This window comes from Maniola jurtina, chromosome 23 (assembly GCF_905333055.1).
Source record: "Maniola jurtina chromosome 23, ilManJurt1.1, whole genome shotgun sequence".
In the NCBI taxonomy this organism is placed as follows: Eukaryota; Metazoa; Arthropoda; class Insecta; order Lepidoptera; family Nymphalidae; genus Maniola; species Maniola jurtina.
The window spans coordinates 9,167,525-9,187,020 of NC_060051.1; the positions used below are offsets into that span (position 1 = coordinate 9,167,525).

The following is a 19,496-nucleotide window of genomic DNA, read 5'->3' on the forward strand; positions in this document are numbered from 1 at the left end:
CCTCTCGTTTTAAGTTCACGTCGCTCCACGACCAAAGCTTATCACTTCTGCTTAATTGCTTCAAAGATTTATGACTTACTTTTGTTTACACACAACAATATGCCTATTATTTAATAGCTGTAAATTCCCTTGTGATAGGTACTACAATTAGTTAAACCAAATGGCTTTGTTCACACCAAACGGTCAGAGCGGTTACGCACTCATCCGATCAGAGTCCGTGAAAATACGTTTTTTTTTAAATTACCTATATAGACTAGCGCTTGCCTAGAAGATGCCTATTCACTCTTGACTTGAAGGTACCCATATTATAGCTGGAAGGGAAAACTGATGCCGGAAGGGAACGTTCCGAAGTAGTCATAGAACTATTTGTATGGTAGCTTACTTACGCACTCATCCGATCCGCGTCCGTGAAAATACGTTCCGAAGTAGTCAGAGAACAGTAACTATTTGTATGGTATCTTACGCACTAGCTCCGACTTCCGTCATCCGAGTTCTCTCCGTCATCCGTGAGAATATCTCGGAGGTGCCTCGGATTCCAATCGGACGTATGACGTAGATATGTCAAAGATGTCCACTGAATAGCTTGGATTCGGATCAGACATCGGATTAGTGCGTAAGCAATATCCGAGTTTTTATATCCATATTTTCACGTACTCGGATCGGATGAGTGCGTAATTATTGGTAATTAAAGTAATTAGTTAGCGGAACAGAAAAGCCGTTATAGCCCAGTGATTAAGACGTCCGCCTCTTCGATTCGGGAGGTCGAGGGTTCGATCCCGGGCACGCACCTCTAACTTATCAGAGTTAAATGTGTTTTACCTAAGCAATTAAACATAGGTGAAGGAAATCATCGTGAGAAAAACCTGTATGCCTGAGAGTTCTCTATAGTATTCTCAAAGGTGAGTGAAGTCTGCCAATCTGCACTTGATCAGCGTGGTAGTCTAGCCGAAACCCTTCTCATTCTACGAGGTCAAAGCGTTGTCGATATTTTTCCTTTTACTGTAAAAGATCTATTAAACAGTCTATGTCAAAATTTTGTATCCTTCATCAAAATGTGTACCGAAATTGTTTTGGTATGATAAATTATCAAATAGGTAATATTTACGTGTATCTTATTAAGCTATAATTAATGCAGAGAGTTATTGGAAAGTGCTGCATTAAATTGGTGACTCACCGTTAAGCTGACCGACTAAGGTTGAAATCTATAGAGCGCACTTTGACTTTGCTTAGACTTAAGTTTCACTTAAAACGAGACAGGTTTATGCCAGCGGTATAGCGCTGTCTCGTTTTAACAGTGTCTTAAGTCTGAGCAAAGTCAATATAGATCGCGGCCTGAGCCCGCGAGGGACAGACCTGAAAGTTTCTATGCGTATTGCCCCCAACTTGATTTCTAATACTATTCCTAGGAATATATCAAAAAATTAGACTTTATATTTATACTTTAACGTAAGATTTTTTACACTTTTGTTATGTGTGGAGATAACACATGATGACCCATGTTATCTCCCAAAGCCATCATGATCCAAACTTCATAGCATGCTCGTTCCTCCCTGTGTTAGGGACAATACGCAGAGAAACTTTCAGCTTTTATAAAATAACTAAAGTCTGGAACTCACGGGCTCCTCTATATTGTAATTAGATCTTAGATCTATAGATAGAGTCTGTCTACTTCCTTTGAATTTGTTTAGACTTAGAGTTAAAACGAGGCAGATATATTGGTCTCGTTTTAAATCTAAGTAAAGTCAAAGTAGGTACTTACCTACGCTTTGTAGAACACTTAAGCTGAGATCTATAGAGCGCACTTTGACTTTGCTCAGTCTTAAGGCACTCTTAAAATGAGACAGCGTTATACCGCTGGCATAAATCTGTCTCGTTTTAACTAAAACTTAAGTCTAAGCAAAGTCAAAGTGCGCTCTATAGATTTCAACCTTACTTACTCCACAGAGTACATGTGCTTTCTCGTAGATTAAGTTAAACACACCAAGTTAATTCTTAAGATGGAGCATTTTTTAATACTACCACATCAATAACAGCATAACTTGCTACGTTACAAAGTCAAGGAGCTAGCGACAGTAAAACCAAAAGGTCTCACATTAATGATAAGTTCCATGTCAAATAGGCATTGATGTTACTAGCTCCAACCAATTAACTGGCGTAAGGAGATCTTTTCTTAGAATAGATCAATAAGCCAAAATACCTCGTTAAGCATATCACTTTCTGTAATAAAAGAAAAAATACTTACCATAAGTACTTTATTTAATTACTTTTATGTAGTTAGATAAGTAAAAGAACTTTTTTTTCGATAAAAAAATCAATATAAATAAATCTATTGATTTTTTTAAGGTAAGGAAATCATCTTTAAATATTTTCTTATTTTATTTTAAAACTTACCTAGTAAAAAAACCAAAAACCAATACTTTTAAATATTTTTTCTGAATTCCCATGTTTTTTGGCGATGATAACTCCAAAACTACTTTTTGGGGTTACTTAGCTGCTTTTTAGCAAAAGAACAGCAGCTTTACTTTCTTCGTACTTAAATTAGAACTGTTCTCACAAAAAATAGTTTGATGTACAGACATACAGTGCTCGAGTATTATAGTTTTAGAGTTATGCAGACTAAATAAAAATATTAAATTCGTTACAAACTATCTTTTATTTAAACATTTCCTTGTAACCTTTTCTTTACTATTCTTCTAAATGCCTTTATAAGTCTAGAATTAATTATGTTCTACCTACACAATTTCTAAAACTACCAGGTCTAAATATACACTAAAGTCGGTTACGCACTCATCCGAACCGAGTCCGTGAAAATACGTTCCGAAGTAGTTAGTATAGAACTATTAATTTTGTATGGTAGCTTACGCACTAGCTCCGACTTCCGTCATCAGAGTTCTCTCCCTCATCCGTGAGAATATCTCGGATGTGCCTCAGATTAAAATCGGATATATGGTAAAAGATTTCCACTGAATAGCTTGGATTTGGATCAGAGATCGAATTAGTGCGTAAGTAATATCCGAGTTTTTATATCCGTATTTTCACGGATTGGGATTGAATGATTGCGTAATCGCTCTTAGTGCTATCCTTTGTCCCAGGGAGCATTATGAAAGGGATTGCAAAACATCAATGACTTATTATGATTTGAAAAGAGCAACTGTTGAAATTCTGCCGGCTCTTCTCAGTAGAAACTATTTTCCGAACCAGTATAGTAGACTCTGCACCTGGTGTTAAGTGATTACTGCCAAACATAAGCATTTGCAGCTTCAGAGGAACCGTCAATGCGTTGTCAACTTTTCAGGAATTTATTGATCTGCCCCTTGAATACCATCTCTCATCAATCTCTTTCAACCAACTCCCTCAGTGATTTCATAATAGATATTATGAAATCACTGAGGGAGTAGGTTGAAAGAGAGATACTGCATCATGAGGTGATGATCTCTTTAGGGTTCCGTACCCGACTCCGCTGTCTGTCAGCGGCCTCTATCTCATTAACCGTAATAGGAAGAGAGCTGTCACAGACTGTGTATTTCTATTGCCGCTACATTATAATAAAAAATTCAAAATGGTCACCATGAAAATAAAGTGTTATTTCTTGTACAAAGGTACGGAACCCTTCGTGTGCGGCCGGTTTTTTTGACAAATAGCGTCTTATAATCTTACAGATAGATTGATTATAAGAATTATTAACTTCTGCCGTAAAAACTAAAAAAAGGTATTGAGGTAGGTATTTAAATAATACTACGACTCAACGCACAACACATCATTTATTAAATAATTTATAATAATTATTTATTAATAAATAGGGTACATATACATATATATATACGTATATAAAGCAACAAATCACAATAGCAAAACTCGGTCAGAAGTTTCTTGTATCATATACCTACACAATTTGCCAGTTTTATAAGTTATGCCATGCATTTGCGTAGATATCTTATTTATGAATGGCGCGAAAATATCTCCGTCCGCTATTGGTTGTTGCTTAGGCGCCATGTTTTTACGCGCGAATTGTGAGCGAGATAGCATGAGCCTCTGTTGTTCTTGTGTCAATGATATTATCATATTAATTTCAATCCATAGAGGTCTGTATTTCAAGTATCACTATCACTTTGATTTATTCCATCAATGAAAAATGCATTCAAGGATTGAAAAAGTCGAAATTAGACTTTTTCTAACCTACTTAAAACCGATAAAATGAAATAAACCCTTTAAATTTTTTTTTTTTCATTTTACCAATTTTTAGGTGCCTACTTAATGCTGAGGTTCTTTACAGCACACTTTGATTTTGCTCAAATTTAAAATGGGGCAGATTTATGTCTTCACATAAACATACCATCAAACTCGTTTTAAATCTATTTTAAGGGCGATTACGCACTGGATCCGATCCGAATCCGTGAAAATACGTTCAGAAGTAGTCATAGAACTATTTGTATGGTAGCTTACGCACTAGCTCAGACTTTCGTCATCGGAGTTCTTTCCTCATCCGTGAGAATATCTCGGATGTGCCTCGGATCCAAATCTGTCTTATGACGTAGATATGTCAAAAATGTCCACTGAATAGCTTGGATTTGGATCAGAGATCGGATTAGTGCGTAAGCAATATCCGAGTTCGGTCCGAGTTTTTTATATCCGTATTTTCATGGACTCGGATCGGATCGGATCTGAGCAATGCCAAAGTGATAGCTACAGATCTCAACTTGAATCTTAAGATTCAGAGTAAAGGTAATAATTAAAAAAAAATACAAAATATAAATATTTCCTTCAAAATCGTACTAAAACAATAAAAATAAAAATGACTATCCCAATTATGCAATTAACAGTTTAATCATAGTTCTCGCCATCAACACAAAAAAAAATGCTACTACTATTTAAAATTACACTAAATTACATTAAGGCGAATAATCACATTTTCTAAAAATCAATGGAAATTATAAACATTGGCCATATGTTATAAAAAAAGTGATGCTATTTGAATAATTTTTGTATCGCTAAAGTAATTATTTGAATTTTCCCGGATTATACGAATTATACTCAATTGAAGGAAGTGTCCAATATTTAGCCCAATGTAAAAACAGTCTAAGCATTTATCACCTTAATGTACAGTCAGCCTCAGAATTCGATTCCGCGAAACTATTGCATCAAAAACCTGTCTCACTTATGACCTTTTTCTATAAACACGCCACACACACCTAACGCATGTGCATTACCGTGCTGCGCGAACATGATCATTAAGGTGCTAAACGACTTACGCCCTTTGGCCTGCCTTAGTATAAAAAAAAATTAGTAAAAAAAATATCTTTGTATATATTTGAGAACTTTAAAATAACTTAATAAATTATATTGGGTACCTACGTACCCAACAGTAACAGTAATGTGATAATTCACCTTAAATATAAAAAGACAGACAAAAATCTGTTACTTACATAGTTATTTTTAAAAGTTTAAAACATCACAGAGTTGGGCGTTCGCTCCAAAGTTGCCTTAATAGTTGGACATTATCCTTAACTAAAAACGTTTTAAAATACATTTAATTATAAATAGGTCAAAAGTTGACGCTGTTGAGTAAAATCACAGCTTAGCAATCATCCAGTTCAGAAATAAACGTACTAAAATCCGAGGAAAGAAATTAGACGGAGAGAGCGCTATATTAATTTCAACAATTCAATTCAATTCATCTTTATTGCTTTGGGTTAGTTTACGGATCTTAATACTAATGTTAGGTTCTGCCAAATTCTACCTTACGGCATACAAAAGACAGTCATGAATACAATCTTGTTATTAAAATATTATTAACGTAACCCCATAGAAATGACAAAGACTAAACTGTTGGTTGGCGTTAATCGTTTTGACCAACCAATCACAAACATGTTTTCAAAAAACTTTCGAATTTCAATTCGAAAATATTTTCAAAAACATTCGGAATTCAATTAGAAAACATAGTTTCGTTTGTGATTTGTTGGTGACTCGCAATGGTTAGCGCCCACTGAAATATTTGCTCTACCAACAATAATACTTAGTTATCATAAATTTAGTCAACCACAATATTTACGATCATCAGGATTTCAGGGTTTTGAAATACTACTAAAACTACAATAGCAGCAGTCACCTGCGATGTATTGTTGTTTCTGAACTGTATGATTGCTAAACGGTGGTAAAATAGAATGGCACAATTTTATGTTTTCTTTTCTCATATACTTTCAATGTCTTTTAGACTTGGCAGGTTTTGGTTTTTTGTAATTAGTTTTTAAATAATTATACGCTTACAAACTAAATTTTTTATACATTTTGGAATGATTTCTTCGATCACAAGCCTTCGATTTTGGAAAAAATTTAGATCGCTGTTAAGATTTTAACTAGACCAAATGCTAACAGCAAAACACGCCCCTTACCGAAAAAAAAATTGCTGGAAATCGCTCAATCAATCAATTTCACGTTCTTAAATAAGGAAGTGTAGAAAGCCACAAACGGTCGTTTGATTAAAAAAAGTATTTAGCCTCAAATGAAATTATTCCATTAAAAATTGAACCTTAATAGTTAGCGTTAAGAAACAGATTTTAAAAGCTATAAAAAACTTGTAATCTTAGTTTTCACTATCAAACGACCGCTTGTCTAGATACTTCCAAAAAATATAATCATTTATTTAAATTTTAAATCATCACGTGGTTCATATTTTGTCTAACACAATATGACTACAGTAGCTGACAAAAAATATTGTACATCGACCTTTAGAAAGAGCTTTCGGCTTTGTAGAGTGGTGTCTCTGTCAATTATTCTCTAATATATCTCTTTCTAAAGATCGATGTACAATATATCCTGCCTAGTACTGTATAAAAATCAATTAAAAAAAAATGTATTTAAAAAAACATTGAAATATTTCATGTTATATTACAGTAATAATAATAATTTATGTATAAATAAAAAAGCTAAATATATACACAACCTTTGTGACCTTGAAAAAATTCAAGATGGCGAAATCCTGTCAAAAATTGATTTACTAACTAGCTTACATTTACAAAAAATTAACAATAATTAATATAATAAATATGATAGTAATATATTTTTATCTATGGAGTTTATTTAGAAAACTCGCATTAGTTTAGAATTGTGACTAACATTAAAAATACTGTATCAATCGTCATTTATCTTTCGCGGTCATATTTGAGGGCACCAGCTGGTTACCTATATTTGTCTCTTTCCTTATCATATCGTTTGTATATTTCGTCTCATTATCTGCAAAAAAAAAAGTATCCCCATTGTAATTATTGTAACCTTGTGTTTATTACTTCGGTGTCTTATTGTGAGGAGGTCTGAGTTCAATTCCGGGCACGGACCTTCAACTTTCGGAGTTATGTGCGTTTAGAGCAAATAAATATCACTTGCTTTAACGGTGAAGAAAAAAATCGTGAGGGAACCTGCATGTCTGAGAGTTCTCCTTAATGTCCTCAAGGGTGTGTGAAGTCTGCCAATCCGCACTTAGTCAGCGTGACTATAGCAGCCCTTCTCACTCTGAGAAGAGACCCGTTCTCAGTAGTGTGCCGGCAATGGGTTGATCGTGATTATAAAGAGGTAAAGTTTGTAAGTTTGTTTGTAGGAAGTAATCTCCGGAACTACTGAACCGATTTTGAATTCTTTCACCAATAGAAAGCTGCATTATCCCTGAGTGACATAGGCTATATTTTATTTTTAAAAAAGTTTGAGATCCGTACAAAAATTGTTATAATCTACCCGTGCGAAGCCGAGGCGGGTCGCTAGTAAAAAATAATCTCAAACTCAAAATGATTTATTTAAAGTAGATAATATTGCACTCCGTTTGATTAGTTTAGTAGCTACGATGCCACAGACAGATACACACGTCAAACTTATATCACCCCTCTTTTTGGGTCGGGGGTTAGTAACTAAATGCAATGAATAAAGTTTCACTTACTTTTTCTGTGGATTTGTCAGTGTGTGGTGAGTTTGTCAGTGTCTTTGTCAGAGGGAGGCGCGGGCTCCGAGCGCGGGACCTTGATGAGCACCGGGGACGGCAGCGAGGGAGGCTCCGGTCTAGTCAGGGGGGTTAGGGCTCCGGAGTTCACGTCCTCTATCGCCTTGCGGAGCTGGAAAATTCAATTCAATGATTTATTCAATAAATGTAGGTACAATATGTTGTCAATATGTACAACATAATGTCTCATGAGCCTTATACATTTTACCACTATAACTGGAAAAATATAAAAAATGCATGTTGAAAATTTTCTTGCTCACTTCGCTCGCGGAATTATGTCGGTTATTAAAAAGCTAATAAACGCGACTGAAATAGCGCTGTAACTTAGACATTAAGGCAAAGATCTATAGAGCGCACTTTGACTTTGCTCAGACTTAAGATGCTGTTAACACGAGACAGCGATATAACAAAGGCGTTGCGCAACTGTATAGATCGCCAAACTGTGGCTCTATCTTGGTAGGATATTATTTAAAATAATATTTCAAACTAGATAGTCAACGGTCCTCGGCCTCCGCTCGAAAGAACTTTACCTTTGGCTTTGAAACGCGACAAGTTAACAAGATATTCGTCAGACCGTCGTTTAAGTGTGATTAAACCACTCCAGTTTTCAAGTGCATCGTCCATAACCGTAACAGAATAAATAGCAAATAAATGAATGGACTCACCTCTTTGAGAGACACCACGCCTATCAGTCGCCCGATGGCCGTCACGTACGCGCGACTCACGCCCAGGGTCGAAAATAGCGAATGAACCTGCAATAAATAAATATATAGCCAATATTTTATAGTATTACTTAGCTACTAACTATTTATAGCCAATTATTTATAAAATTATTTACTATAAATAATATTTAAGATAACTTTCTGTACTAAAATAGTTCGCGCACTGAGGGTTCCGTACTCGGGTATTTTTTCCAACATTTTGCACGATAAATCAAAAACTATTATACATAAAAATAAATAAATACCTGTTTTAGGATGTACAGGTAAAATCCCTTTCATATGATACCTCACTTGGTATAGTTATCTTACTTTGAAAATTGAAACACATTTTAATTTTTTACAAATTCGCGGTTTTTAGATTTATTCCTGTACTTGTGCTATAATACCTACCTACCTGCCAAATTTCATGATTCTAGGTCAACGGGAAGTACCCTATAGGTTTCTTGACAGACACGACGGACGGACGGACGGACGGACGGACGGACGGACGGACGGACGGACGGACAGACAGACAGACAACAAAGTGATCCTATAAGGGGTCCGTTTTTCCTTTTGAGGTACGGAACCCTAAAAATTGGTTAGAACTTTGATTGAATAAATGAATTTTAAAGTTTAGAATGAATGTATGACTGGGATAGTACCTTAAGCAGCGAGGTCCGCTCGACCAGCTGGAAGGGCGCGGGGTCGATGTGGCAGATGTACAGGTTTTCATCTTCGAACTCCGAATCATCCACGTCTTGTAGCTGCAAAAATATAACGTTGTCTCTATCACTTGTATGGGGTTTTTTTTTAAATTTTAGCCATGTTAATCATGACTAATACTCCCCTTTCCCCTCCAATTAAGCGTAAAGTAATAGTATCAACTATAATATAAGTATAGTCCGTACAGACACGACAGATACAGACACTGTACATGACTTCCGTATTGAAATACACCTTTAAAATAATGACTATAATCGTACTTTTGACATGACATTTGACACATAAAGTTAAAATGGTGCGTGAGAACTCATTTTTTACGCATTTTATAAGATTTACTCACAATTTCTCGTTTTCTCGCGATCTGCAGCATCCGGTCGAAGTCTATTTCTTTGGCCATTTCCATTTGCTCCCACGCCTTTTGGTCTTCTGGAGACATGTCGCACACTCGCTCGCGAGGCTGCACAAACACACATGTCGACTTACATTCATGTTAAACAGGCACAAGATAATAACGATAATTTTGACGGACTCCCTGGCGCAGTGGCAGTGGTAAGCGCTGTGGTCTTATTAGTGAGAGGTCCCGGGTTCAATTCCCGGCAGGGGTTTTATAATTACTAAATTTCTGATCTGGTCTGGTGGAAGGCTTCGGCCGTGGCTAGTTACCACCCTACCAGCACATCCGTGCCGCCAAGCGATTAAGCGTTCCAACCAAACTAAACCAGAGGAGTATGGGTATAGTAAAAACTGCCATACCCCTTCCAGGTTAGCCCGTTTAAATCTTATGACTGCATCATCACTTACCACCAGATGACATTGCAGTCAAGGGCTAACTTGTATCTAAATAAACTAAAATAAAACCCTAATTTGCACTTACCAATTGCACTTTCTTGTTGATAGAGGGGCTGCGAGGCAAGCCGCCCAACTGTTCAGTCAACCCGCTTTCAACATCGGGCAAGAGGGTAGACCTCTTGAAAATTGCCTCGAATGCTGCCCGAATTCTGGCAATGAAAGCAAAATTTTTAAACCATATACGCCGCTACAATTTATGAACATCCATACTAATATTATAAATGCGAAAGTGTGTCCGTCTGTTTGCTAGCTTCTCACGATCTAACAGTTTAACCGATTTTGAAGAAATTTTCGAAACGAAGGGGTAGTAGGGTGTATGAAAAAGGATGAGTCACGAAAGGGCTTTAAGAGCAGTAAAAACCGGTCAAGTGCGAGTCGGATTCACACACTGATGCTACAAGATTATGCAGTTTTTAATTTTTTCAATTCATATAGCGGCCATTTTGAATTTTTGTTGCTATAACTCTCTACTTATTAAAGTTCATGAGATATAGCACGCTGGCAGACAGAGAGACGGATGGACAGTGAAGGCTTAGCGCACTGTCAATCACACAGCTTTGAAAAAGTGTTTTCTTTCTTCTTTCTTTCAATTGACCTGTTTTTAGGGTTTCGTACCTCAAAAGGAAAAACGGAACCCTTATAGGATCAATGTGTTGTCTGTCCGTCCGTCCGTCCGTCGTGTCTGTCAAGAAAACCTATAGGGTACTTGCCGTTGATCTAGAATCATGAAATTTGGCAGGTATGTAGGTCTTATAGCACAAGTAAAGGAATAAATCCGAAAACCGTGAATTTGTTCACGGTTTCACCGTGAATCATTAAAAAAAATTAAAATGTGTTTCAATTTTCAAAGTAAGATACCAAGTATCATATGAAAGGGCTTTACCTGTATATTCTAAAACAGATTTTTATATATTTATATGCACAATAGTTTTTGATTTATCGTGCAAAATGTCGGGAAAATTACCCGAGTACGGAACCCTCGGTGCGCGAGTCTGACTCGCACTTGGCCGGTTTTTTTCTTGTCTTTCAAACATACCTGGTCTCCGCGCCGGTGACAGTGGTATAAACGGAGGGGTGTAGTGCCACGGGGGTCTGCGGCCCGCTGCCGGGCGACACCAACCCTCCGCCGCGGGTCAAAGTGAACGAATTTGTCTTCTTGAGGATCGATTTTGGCCTGAACAGTTGTCCAGGGGCTGAAACAAGTTCCAAATTTTCAATTTTCCTGCTACTTGCTCAGGAATTGGTTTGTGATTTAAAAACAATACATTAATTGGTTCTTTTCGGTATGCAATAAACAAGCTAGTAATTTCTAGTAAAGCTAGAAATTGTTGGAGAGTTACATAATGCTGACGAGGTTCTTAAGGGTCATGAGACGGATCTGCCCACGAAATTCAAATTTAATTTGGTTTTTCGCAATTTGTAAATTAATACGACAAAGTAGGGTTACATGGCACTTTAATTACGACAATGGCAGTTTCATCCTCACAGGTTTACATAAAAATCTTTACTTGAAAGGGTCCAGTTTATGAAATTAGCTCTAGTATCGACTAAACTCACAAATTAGTCGATGCTAGAGCTAATTTCTTGGCTAATTAAAGGCTGAATGTGCATTTCCTTGAAAAGTTAAACAAAAATTGACTGACCTGGTATAAGGCCGCCCTGGTCCTGTGTGGTCAGGGAACTGCCCCGGGTCATTCCACTGCCGGGAACTTGCAGCATGTCTGGCGCTGGCGTCACCTGGAAAAACATGATCATCATGACCAAAATGAATGAGCTCATTTAAGCAGTTGAGCGAATTATCCCTCAAACTCGCTGGTCCGATTACCTGAAGAAGGCCGACTCGCACTTGACCGTCTTTTTCTCTTTTTAGCAATCTTGGCTGAGCAGTCGTGGTCAACACAAATGAGGGGTTATGAGGCACTCAGATATCACAGACAAGCTTTGCTTTTCTCAACTGCAGCAACCGAGGGATAGCACTTTCCATTAAACAAACTAGATGGCGCTGTACTAAGTTTTATCACGCTAATAAAATTTCTTCTTGAAGCTCGATAGAAAAAATGTATAGATTGGTAACTCAGCCTGAGTTTCCACTCTCCAGATACTTTACGCCATAAGAGATTCTTCTTTCGAGTCACACGGTACGCCCTTTCTTCTTCCTATGAGGGTAGTTCACTCACCTCGAAGCGGGAAGGGCGCCTCGTCTTCTTCTCTTCGTCCCGGCGCCTCGCCTCGGCCTCTCTCTGCCACAGCGCCGCCACCTGCAGGCGCCTCGAGCGGCCCACTTGCTGCTCTATCACCCGCACCAGCTCCCAGCGGTGAATAGACCCCAGCAGAACCATAGATGATGGACTGTCCACTAGTGGGAAACTCTTGATTGTCTGTGGAAATAGAATTGAAATGATAGATTCGTGAAAGATATTGTGTAGGACCAGAATAACGGACACAGTTCAACGGGTTGAATATTTCAATAATATTCGCTTTTCTGGGTGACGCCTTACATCACTACCCATATTATTGTGAAAGTGTGTTTGTTTGTTGGTTTGTCCTTCAAGCACGTTAGAACGGAGCAACGGATCGATGTGATTTATTTTACTTTAAGCCCAGAAAATCAAAGAGTTGCCACGGGATTTTAAAAACCTAAATCCACGCAGGCGTCATCTAGTATGGGATAAAGGATAGGAATAGTCTAGAACTCACCTTGTTCTCCTTGAGGATGTCCTTGAGCTGCTGGAAGGTCATCCGGTTCCAGATGTACTTCACGTCTCGGATCATGAAGTCCTCCACGCATATGTCGTACATACCTGCGAGCAAGGACAAGTTTCACTGTATCATGCCGATGAATGATGAAAAATAAGGACATTTATATCATAGGGAGTGCCCTATAATATAAATATCCACATTTCACTACCTTTCACTGCCCATATTATTAATGCTAAAGTGTTTGTTTATTTGTCCTTCGTCACACCCGAGCACCGGATCGACGTGATTCGTGATGGTTCCGTACCACAAGAGAAAAAACGGAACCCTTATAGGATCATTTTGTTGTCTGTATCTGTCTATCTATCTGGCATTTGTCCGTTGAAATTTGGCAGGTAGTTAGATCTTATAGTACAAGCAAAAAAAAATTAAATTGTGTTCATGAATAAGGTATTAGTTTACTAAATTACATCATAGATGGCGTTGTCCGTGAATGACTTGCAATACGAAAATCTTCATGTGCGAGTCCGACTCGTACTTGACCGGGTTTTTCTCTGGAGATACGGAACCCTAAAAAATCACTTACGGCTGGCAGACGACAGTAGGTCGGGTAGATAAGGCAGCTTCTTGATGAGGATGATGCTGTCGAAGCACGAGGGCTGCAGTAGCGCCGCTGTCGCGTTGGCTGCCAGAACTGCTGCCATGATTGGCAGCAAGTGGGTCACCTGCCAAATATAATGGTTTATTAAACCTGTAGGGTAATTCTCGTTGACCTAGAATCATGAACTTTGGTAGGTAGGTAGATCTTACAGCACAAGTATACGGAAGGAATGAATCCGAAGACCGTGAATTTGTGGTTAAATCACACCAAAAAGAATTCAAATGCGTTCACGAAATAGATGGCGCTGTTGTCATTAACTTGCAGTGTTGCACATAAAAATGTTAAAATATGTATCTTGTACGATGGTAACTCTACATATGCTAGTGCAACTCGCACTTGAGCGGGGTTCCCGATTCTTTCTCACTTGGTGTAAAGTACCCTATTATTATTTTTTTAGAAATAATACTAGCCATGCTAAGCATAACTAATACTCTTCTTTTCCTTCCAATTAAGCGTAGGTACTCCTCGCCAGGAGTGGGTACGACAAAGGTACAACGGGTGGCATTTGAACCGCCGACTTTTTGGAATTCAGTCCGCTCCTCAACCGTTGAGCTATCGATGCTCTCGAGGTTAGGGTGGTGGCCCACATACCTGTCCCGTCATCTCGATGCAGATGACGATGGTGGAGACGGTGTGCGTCACCGCGCCGGTGAAAGCGGCCGCGCCCACCGTCGCGTACCCACCTGATAGAAACAAACCATGAATGAATGAATATACTTTTATTGTACACCACAAAATTAATACAGAAAAAACACATACAAAGCCACTCACTATATGTTAAAATAGACCTGACTATTCCCTATTAATGACTGACCTGGCAGAATCTTCTGTATGTGCCCGCCGTAGGCCACACCTAGCGGACAGAAGTAGTGCATCACTTCGCCCGTGAACCTGCCCAGCGAAGCGCCCATCTTGAACGCCGGCACGAAGATACCGGCCGGCACAGGTAGCGTGCAAGCCACCATACTCAGGAAAAACTGTAAGAAATGCATACTCGAGTGTAAAAGAACTCAGAAGGATAAAGTCAGAGTCAAAATCATTTATTCAAAGCAGGTACAATTGTACTCTTTTGATGGTTGGAATTGTTAAATTTGTCTATTGTCCCTTCTTCCACTGTAGCGCCTAAACTACTGGGCCGATTTTGATGAATGAGGTGTCAATTGATTCATTGTAAAGGTCCGGGTGACATAGGCTATATTTTATACGAACTCAATTGACTGATCGGATGTTACATCAAAAATAGTGCGGGTCTCCAAAATTTTTTTTTTTGCTATTAAGTGGATGCCCGCCGTCAGACTGTCCGACCACGTGAAGTTGGCAACTAGACTAGACTAGACAACACCTGAGTTTAACTCACGATAGAGAAAAAGTATATGATGAGGCATCCGAAGTGGTCCACTTCAGGCGTCCGCCAGTGGTCCACGATGGCCGCTTGCTCCGCCGTCAGACTGTCCGACCAGGTGAAGTTGGCGAATAGAGACAACACCTGTGAAAAAAGATATTAAAGTAGAGATCACGCTTTTTAGATTTTAAATAGTGGTAGTACCTAGTAGTTTCAGGGCGGGCTCACTTGGTCATACGACCCGGGAAATATACCTACGGTGGTATGACCCTTCGACGGCACTCGCGTAGTTCTTATCTCTTATGATAGAGTGAGAGTTAAAGAGAGAGTTTACGCGATAGAAAAAGAATCGTTCGTTAAACTTGTCCTAGATAGATGTTAGTTTGAAACTAATTCATACTAATATTATAAATGCGAAAAGGTGTCTGTCTATGTGTCTGTCGGTCTGTCTGTCTGCTAGCTTTTTACGGCCCAACAGTTTAATCGATTTTGATGAAATTTGGTACAGAGGTAACTTGCATCCCGGAAATGGACATAATGCAACTATTTATCTCGGTAAATCAAAGAGTTCCCGCGGGATTTAAAGAAAACGAAATCTACGGGGATGAAGATGAAGTCGCCAGCATTATCTAGTATAATATATTCACCTGCTCCTGGTTGCCCAGATCGGCCGCCATGTACTTGCCGATGCCGGGCGGGAAGAGAATCGACATCACCGCCAGCGTCATGAATCCCGGGTAGATGAAGCGACTGCAAATACGACATACTTTTGAAAACTACGTTATAATACTTTTAATTTTTTTTTATATGGGAGTCACATTCAGCGGCTAAATTAGAAAATACAAACTGTACTCGTACCATACACATTATTATCAAACTGAAAGACGAGGATCTCAAATTAAAAAAAATATATCTTAATATTTAAAAGGAAAAGCTGACTGACTGATCTATCTAAATTCAGCTCAAACTACTGGACGGATCAGGCTGAAATTCGGCATGCAGATAGTTATTATGATGTAGACACCCGCTAAAAAAGGAATTTTTGAAAATTTCGCGGGTGTAGGCTAGCAATTTTAATAAAATTAAAAAAGTATCTCAATATTAAACTTATCCTGTTATCGCACCCGGTTTCTTTTAATAAACCTTTTATTACAAAAGACAATAGATTGAAAACATTTAGCACTCACTTTTTCTGTAGGAAATTGCTGAGGACTTTGGTGTTTCTCATGAACAGTACGTACTGCCGATGTAGGAACACCCACAGCGCTGCCATCAATCCACACACGATACTGCCAACATATTGAAATTGAACAGTTGAGCAGAGCAACCGCTGAGTTTCTTGCTGGTTCTTCTCGGTAGGAACGGCATTCCGAACCAGTGGTAAATTATTTTGACGATTCAAAAACACTTGTAAACGTCTACTTGAATATTTTCAATTCTATTCTATTCTATTGAGAGATTGATATAAACTTCACAATTGTATAAGTTTCGAGGTTCCTTACCCCAGTAATACGAACACAGCGAACTCCTGAGGGTCGAACGGGAAGTCCTGAGGCAGGTTGGTGGGGAACAGTGGCTTGACCGTGGGCATCGCGCCCGACCACACCGCCAGTAGACGGAACATCTGCGAAACAAGATCCATCATCATCTCATCATCATAGCCAACCGATAGAGGGACACACGGACGACTACCGCAGACTCGTTCGATATCATCTGTCCACCAGTAGCATACAGCTCATAGAGGCTCAACAGTTCTGCTTACTCTAATTGTAATAAATTGATGCTTATTTTCGTTATGACCTTCCAGAAAATAGGTTCATTTGTAAATGTATACCCGGGATGCAAATTCTGTGTACGCCACTGCTGTCCACCTATACTCTATCCACGGAAAGAAGTCAGTACAGCGCTATCTTTACAATCCTCTCTGTAATCCAGTACAAATGACAGATCCATCTTTGAACGTTAACCATTTTGAGACACCAACTAATTACAAAAATGTTCAAAGAACATTCGAAATTAAATTCGAAAATGTTTTCAAAAAACATTCGAAATTCAATTCGAAAGCATAGTTTCGTTTGTGATTGATTTGTGACTCAAAATGGTGGCCCACAATGGTGGACCTATCCAGCTGGATTATGACTATTCATAGGTGTTGTACTCACAATAGCACTGCAGCAAGCAGCGAAGAACCCGCGCCAGTAGTTGCGGACTGCGAAGTACGTGGTGGTTACTTCGATGGAGAATAAGACACCTGCAAGAAACATTTACATTTTCAGTTCAAGATAAAGGCTTTCAGGTTAGACCGCTTCCATCGTAGACTGCATCATCACTTACCACCAGGTGACACTGCAGTCAAGGGTTTATATGATAGTTTTTTTTAATGAAACTTAAACCCCTTTGGTTTCTACACGGCATCATACTGGAACGCTGAATCGCTTGGCGGCACGGTTTTTACCAGTAGGATGGTAATTAGCCACGGCCGAAGCCTCCCACCAGACCAGACCAGTGATTTAGAAATTATAAAATTCCAAACCTTGTCGGGAATCGAACCTGGGACCTCCCACTAATGAGACCACAGCGCTTACCACTGTACCAAGGAGGCAAAGTAGTGATAATGATGTCGATGGTGATGATGATGAAAAAAAATCAAACATAATATCATCACCTCCGACAGGAGCGGCGAAGCACGAGGCGACACCCACGGCGCAAGCGGCGGCCAACATCTCCGTAGTTCTCGACTCGTTGCTGTAGATGCCTTGGAAGGTCGTCACCAGTTTGGACAGCAATGCGGCTACCATTGACGCTATGTGGACTGATGGGCCCTGGAATAATGGTTCTATAGTTATTCAATGAGATGGACATGGCAGGATTGGTTACGATGATTGAAAAAAACCGGTCAAGTGCGAGTCAGACTCGCGCACCGAGGGTTACTAGAGTATTTTACATTTTGCACGATAAATCAAAAACTATTATGCATAAAAATAAGTAAAAATCTGTTTTAGAATGTACAGATAAAGCCCTTTTATATGATACCCCACTTGGAATAGTTATCTTACTTTGAAAATTGAAACACATTTTAACTATTTTTTTTGTGATGTAACCACAAATTCACGGTTTTCAGACTTTTCATTGCCTTGTGCTATAAGACCTACCTACCTACATTTATGATACCTACTACAAATTTCATGATTATAGATCAGTGGGAAGTACCCTATAGCTTTTGTTGACAGACCCGACAGAAGGACGGACAGACGGACGGACAGACAGACCTGCAGACAGACAACGAAGTGGTCCTATAAGGGTTCTGTTTTTCCTTTTGAGATACGGAACCTTAAAAAAATTAAAGCTTTATTAATTCCAAGCTTTATTGATGTTCTAATCTAGAACTAAGAAGATTGAGTTGACGTATTTTTGTAAATAAATTCTTACTTCTTTCCCAAGCGGCAGACCAGATCCAAGAGTGGCAGTGAGACCAATGAGTTTAGAGATTAAAGCACGAAACGTTAGGTACTCTTTCAGATGAACACCTCTTAATATTGTCTTCATTTCTGGTATACCGGAACCTAAAAATAAAATTAAATCTCTGTTACTTTACACAAACTATTTTAAAAAGAGCAACCGCCGAGTTTCTTGCTCTTTCTTATCGGTAGCTAAGGCATTCTGAATCAATGATAGATTCAGTAGCAGATGCGAAAGCACTTTGTAAAAGTGTTGCTTGGTGTTCCCCAAGGTATACCTTGGAGTTAGAACCACTACTATTCATAAACTTCATTGATAACAAAAGTAATATTTTGCTATATTTATCTGAAGTAAAATATATCCAAGTGACTACAGAATTAGATAATTCAACAAATGAGATAATAGGTAATGGCCAAAGGTTTAAACTTACCGATACTTTGAGCGGCTACTATATGGACGAATCCAGCGGCGAAGAGAATTAAGCATACAGGGAGGGAGACCCACGCTACATATTGACTGAAAGTAGACGTGGCTAAGTCTTTGTACATCCACATTCGAGCTGCAAGTAAAAATTTAATTGATTACTTTACGGCGATAATGATAAAGATCCCCTGAAATTCTTTAAAAAATAAATTTAGAATTTTGTCTATTTAATTTGGCACAGACCCATATTCCTAAAGCTAATAAAAAAATAACAGGATTGCACTTTGATGGAATCATCATCATATTTAATGGAAAGCAATGATGGAGTTTAGGTTGGAGCACGCTTGCTATGAAGATGTCTATTCACCCTCGCCTTGAAGGTACTCAAGTTATACGTGGCAGGAAACTCGAAAGCCGGAAGGGCAATCCACATCTTAGTGATTCATATCAGAAACGTTGAAAAAAAATATTATATGCGAGCAGATGTTGCGATTTTATGCTAAAGTATCTATATATGATTCCCATAAGTAAGTAACTTACTTGTTCATCCCACAGCTTGCTTGTAAAGATAATAAAGATAATAACGTTATTGTAGTACATGAAGTATTATGTAAATCATTTAGTAACTGAATTGCAATGCATTAACTTTGCAATTCA

At 38.5% G+C, this 19,496-nt stretch overlaps 1 protein-coding gene across 5 annotated transcripts in view; it reads right to left on the reverse strand.

Moving 5' to 3' along the window:
- Positions 1-5,363: 5,363 nt before the first annotated feature.
- The window catches only part of LOC123877161 (chloride channel protein 2), a 47,261-nt gene continuing 33,128 nt past the window's right edge, over positions 5,364-19,496 (reverse strand). For all 5 annotated transcript variants that reach the window (XM_045923658.1, XM_045923656.1, XM_045923657.1 and 2 more), the window contains 21 exons: positions 18,847-18,975; positions 18,387-18,520; positions 17,623-17,779; positions 17,120-17,208; positions 16,460-16,581; positions 16,145-16,246; positions 15,605-15,707; positions 14,973-15,101; positions 14,430-14,592; positions 14,207-14,298; positions 13,541-13,679; positions 12,955-13,058; positions 12,435-12,635; positions 11,901-11,994; positions 11,294-11,450; positions 10,283-10,406; positions 9,749-9,865; positions 9,348-9,449; positions 8,650-8,736; positions 7,925-8,096; positions 5,364-7,230 (listed from right to left, as the gene is read on the reverse strand). In XM_045923658.1, coding sequence (XP_045779614.1) covers positions 7,941-8,096; positions 8,650-8,736; positions 9,348-9,449; positions 9,749-9,865; positions 10,283-10,406; positions 11,294-11,450; positions 11,901-11,994; positions 12,435-12,635; positions 12,955-13,058; positions 13,541-13,679; positions 14,207-14,298; positions 14,430-14,592; positions 14,973-15,101; positions 15,605-15,707; positions 16,145-16,246; positions 16,460-16,581; positions 17,120-17,208; positions 17,623-17,779; positions 18,387-18,520; positions 18,847-18,975 — 2,501 coding nt within the window. In that variant the 3' untranslated portion in view covers positions 5,364-7,230; positions 7,925-7,940. The remainder of the gene's footprint in view (positions 7,231-7,924; positions 8,097-8,649; positions 8,737-9,347; positions 9,450-9,748; positions 9,866-10,282; positions 10,407-11,293; positions 11,451-11,900; positions 11,995-12,434; positions 12,636-12,954; positions 13,059-13,540; positions 13,680-14,206; positions 14,299-14,429; positions 14,593-14,972; positions 15,102-15,604; positions 15,708-16,144; positions 16,247-16,459; positions 16,582-17,119; positions 17,209-17,622; positions 17,780-18,386; positions 18,521-18,846; positions 18,976-19,496) is intronic.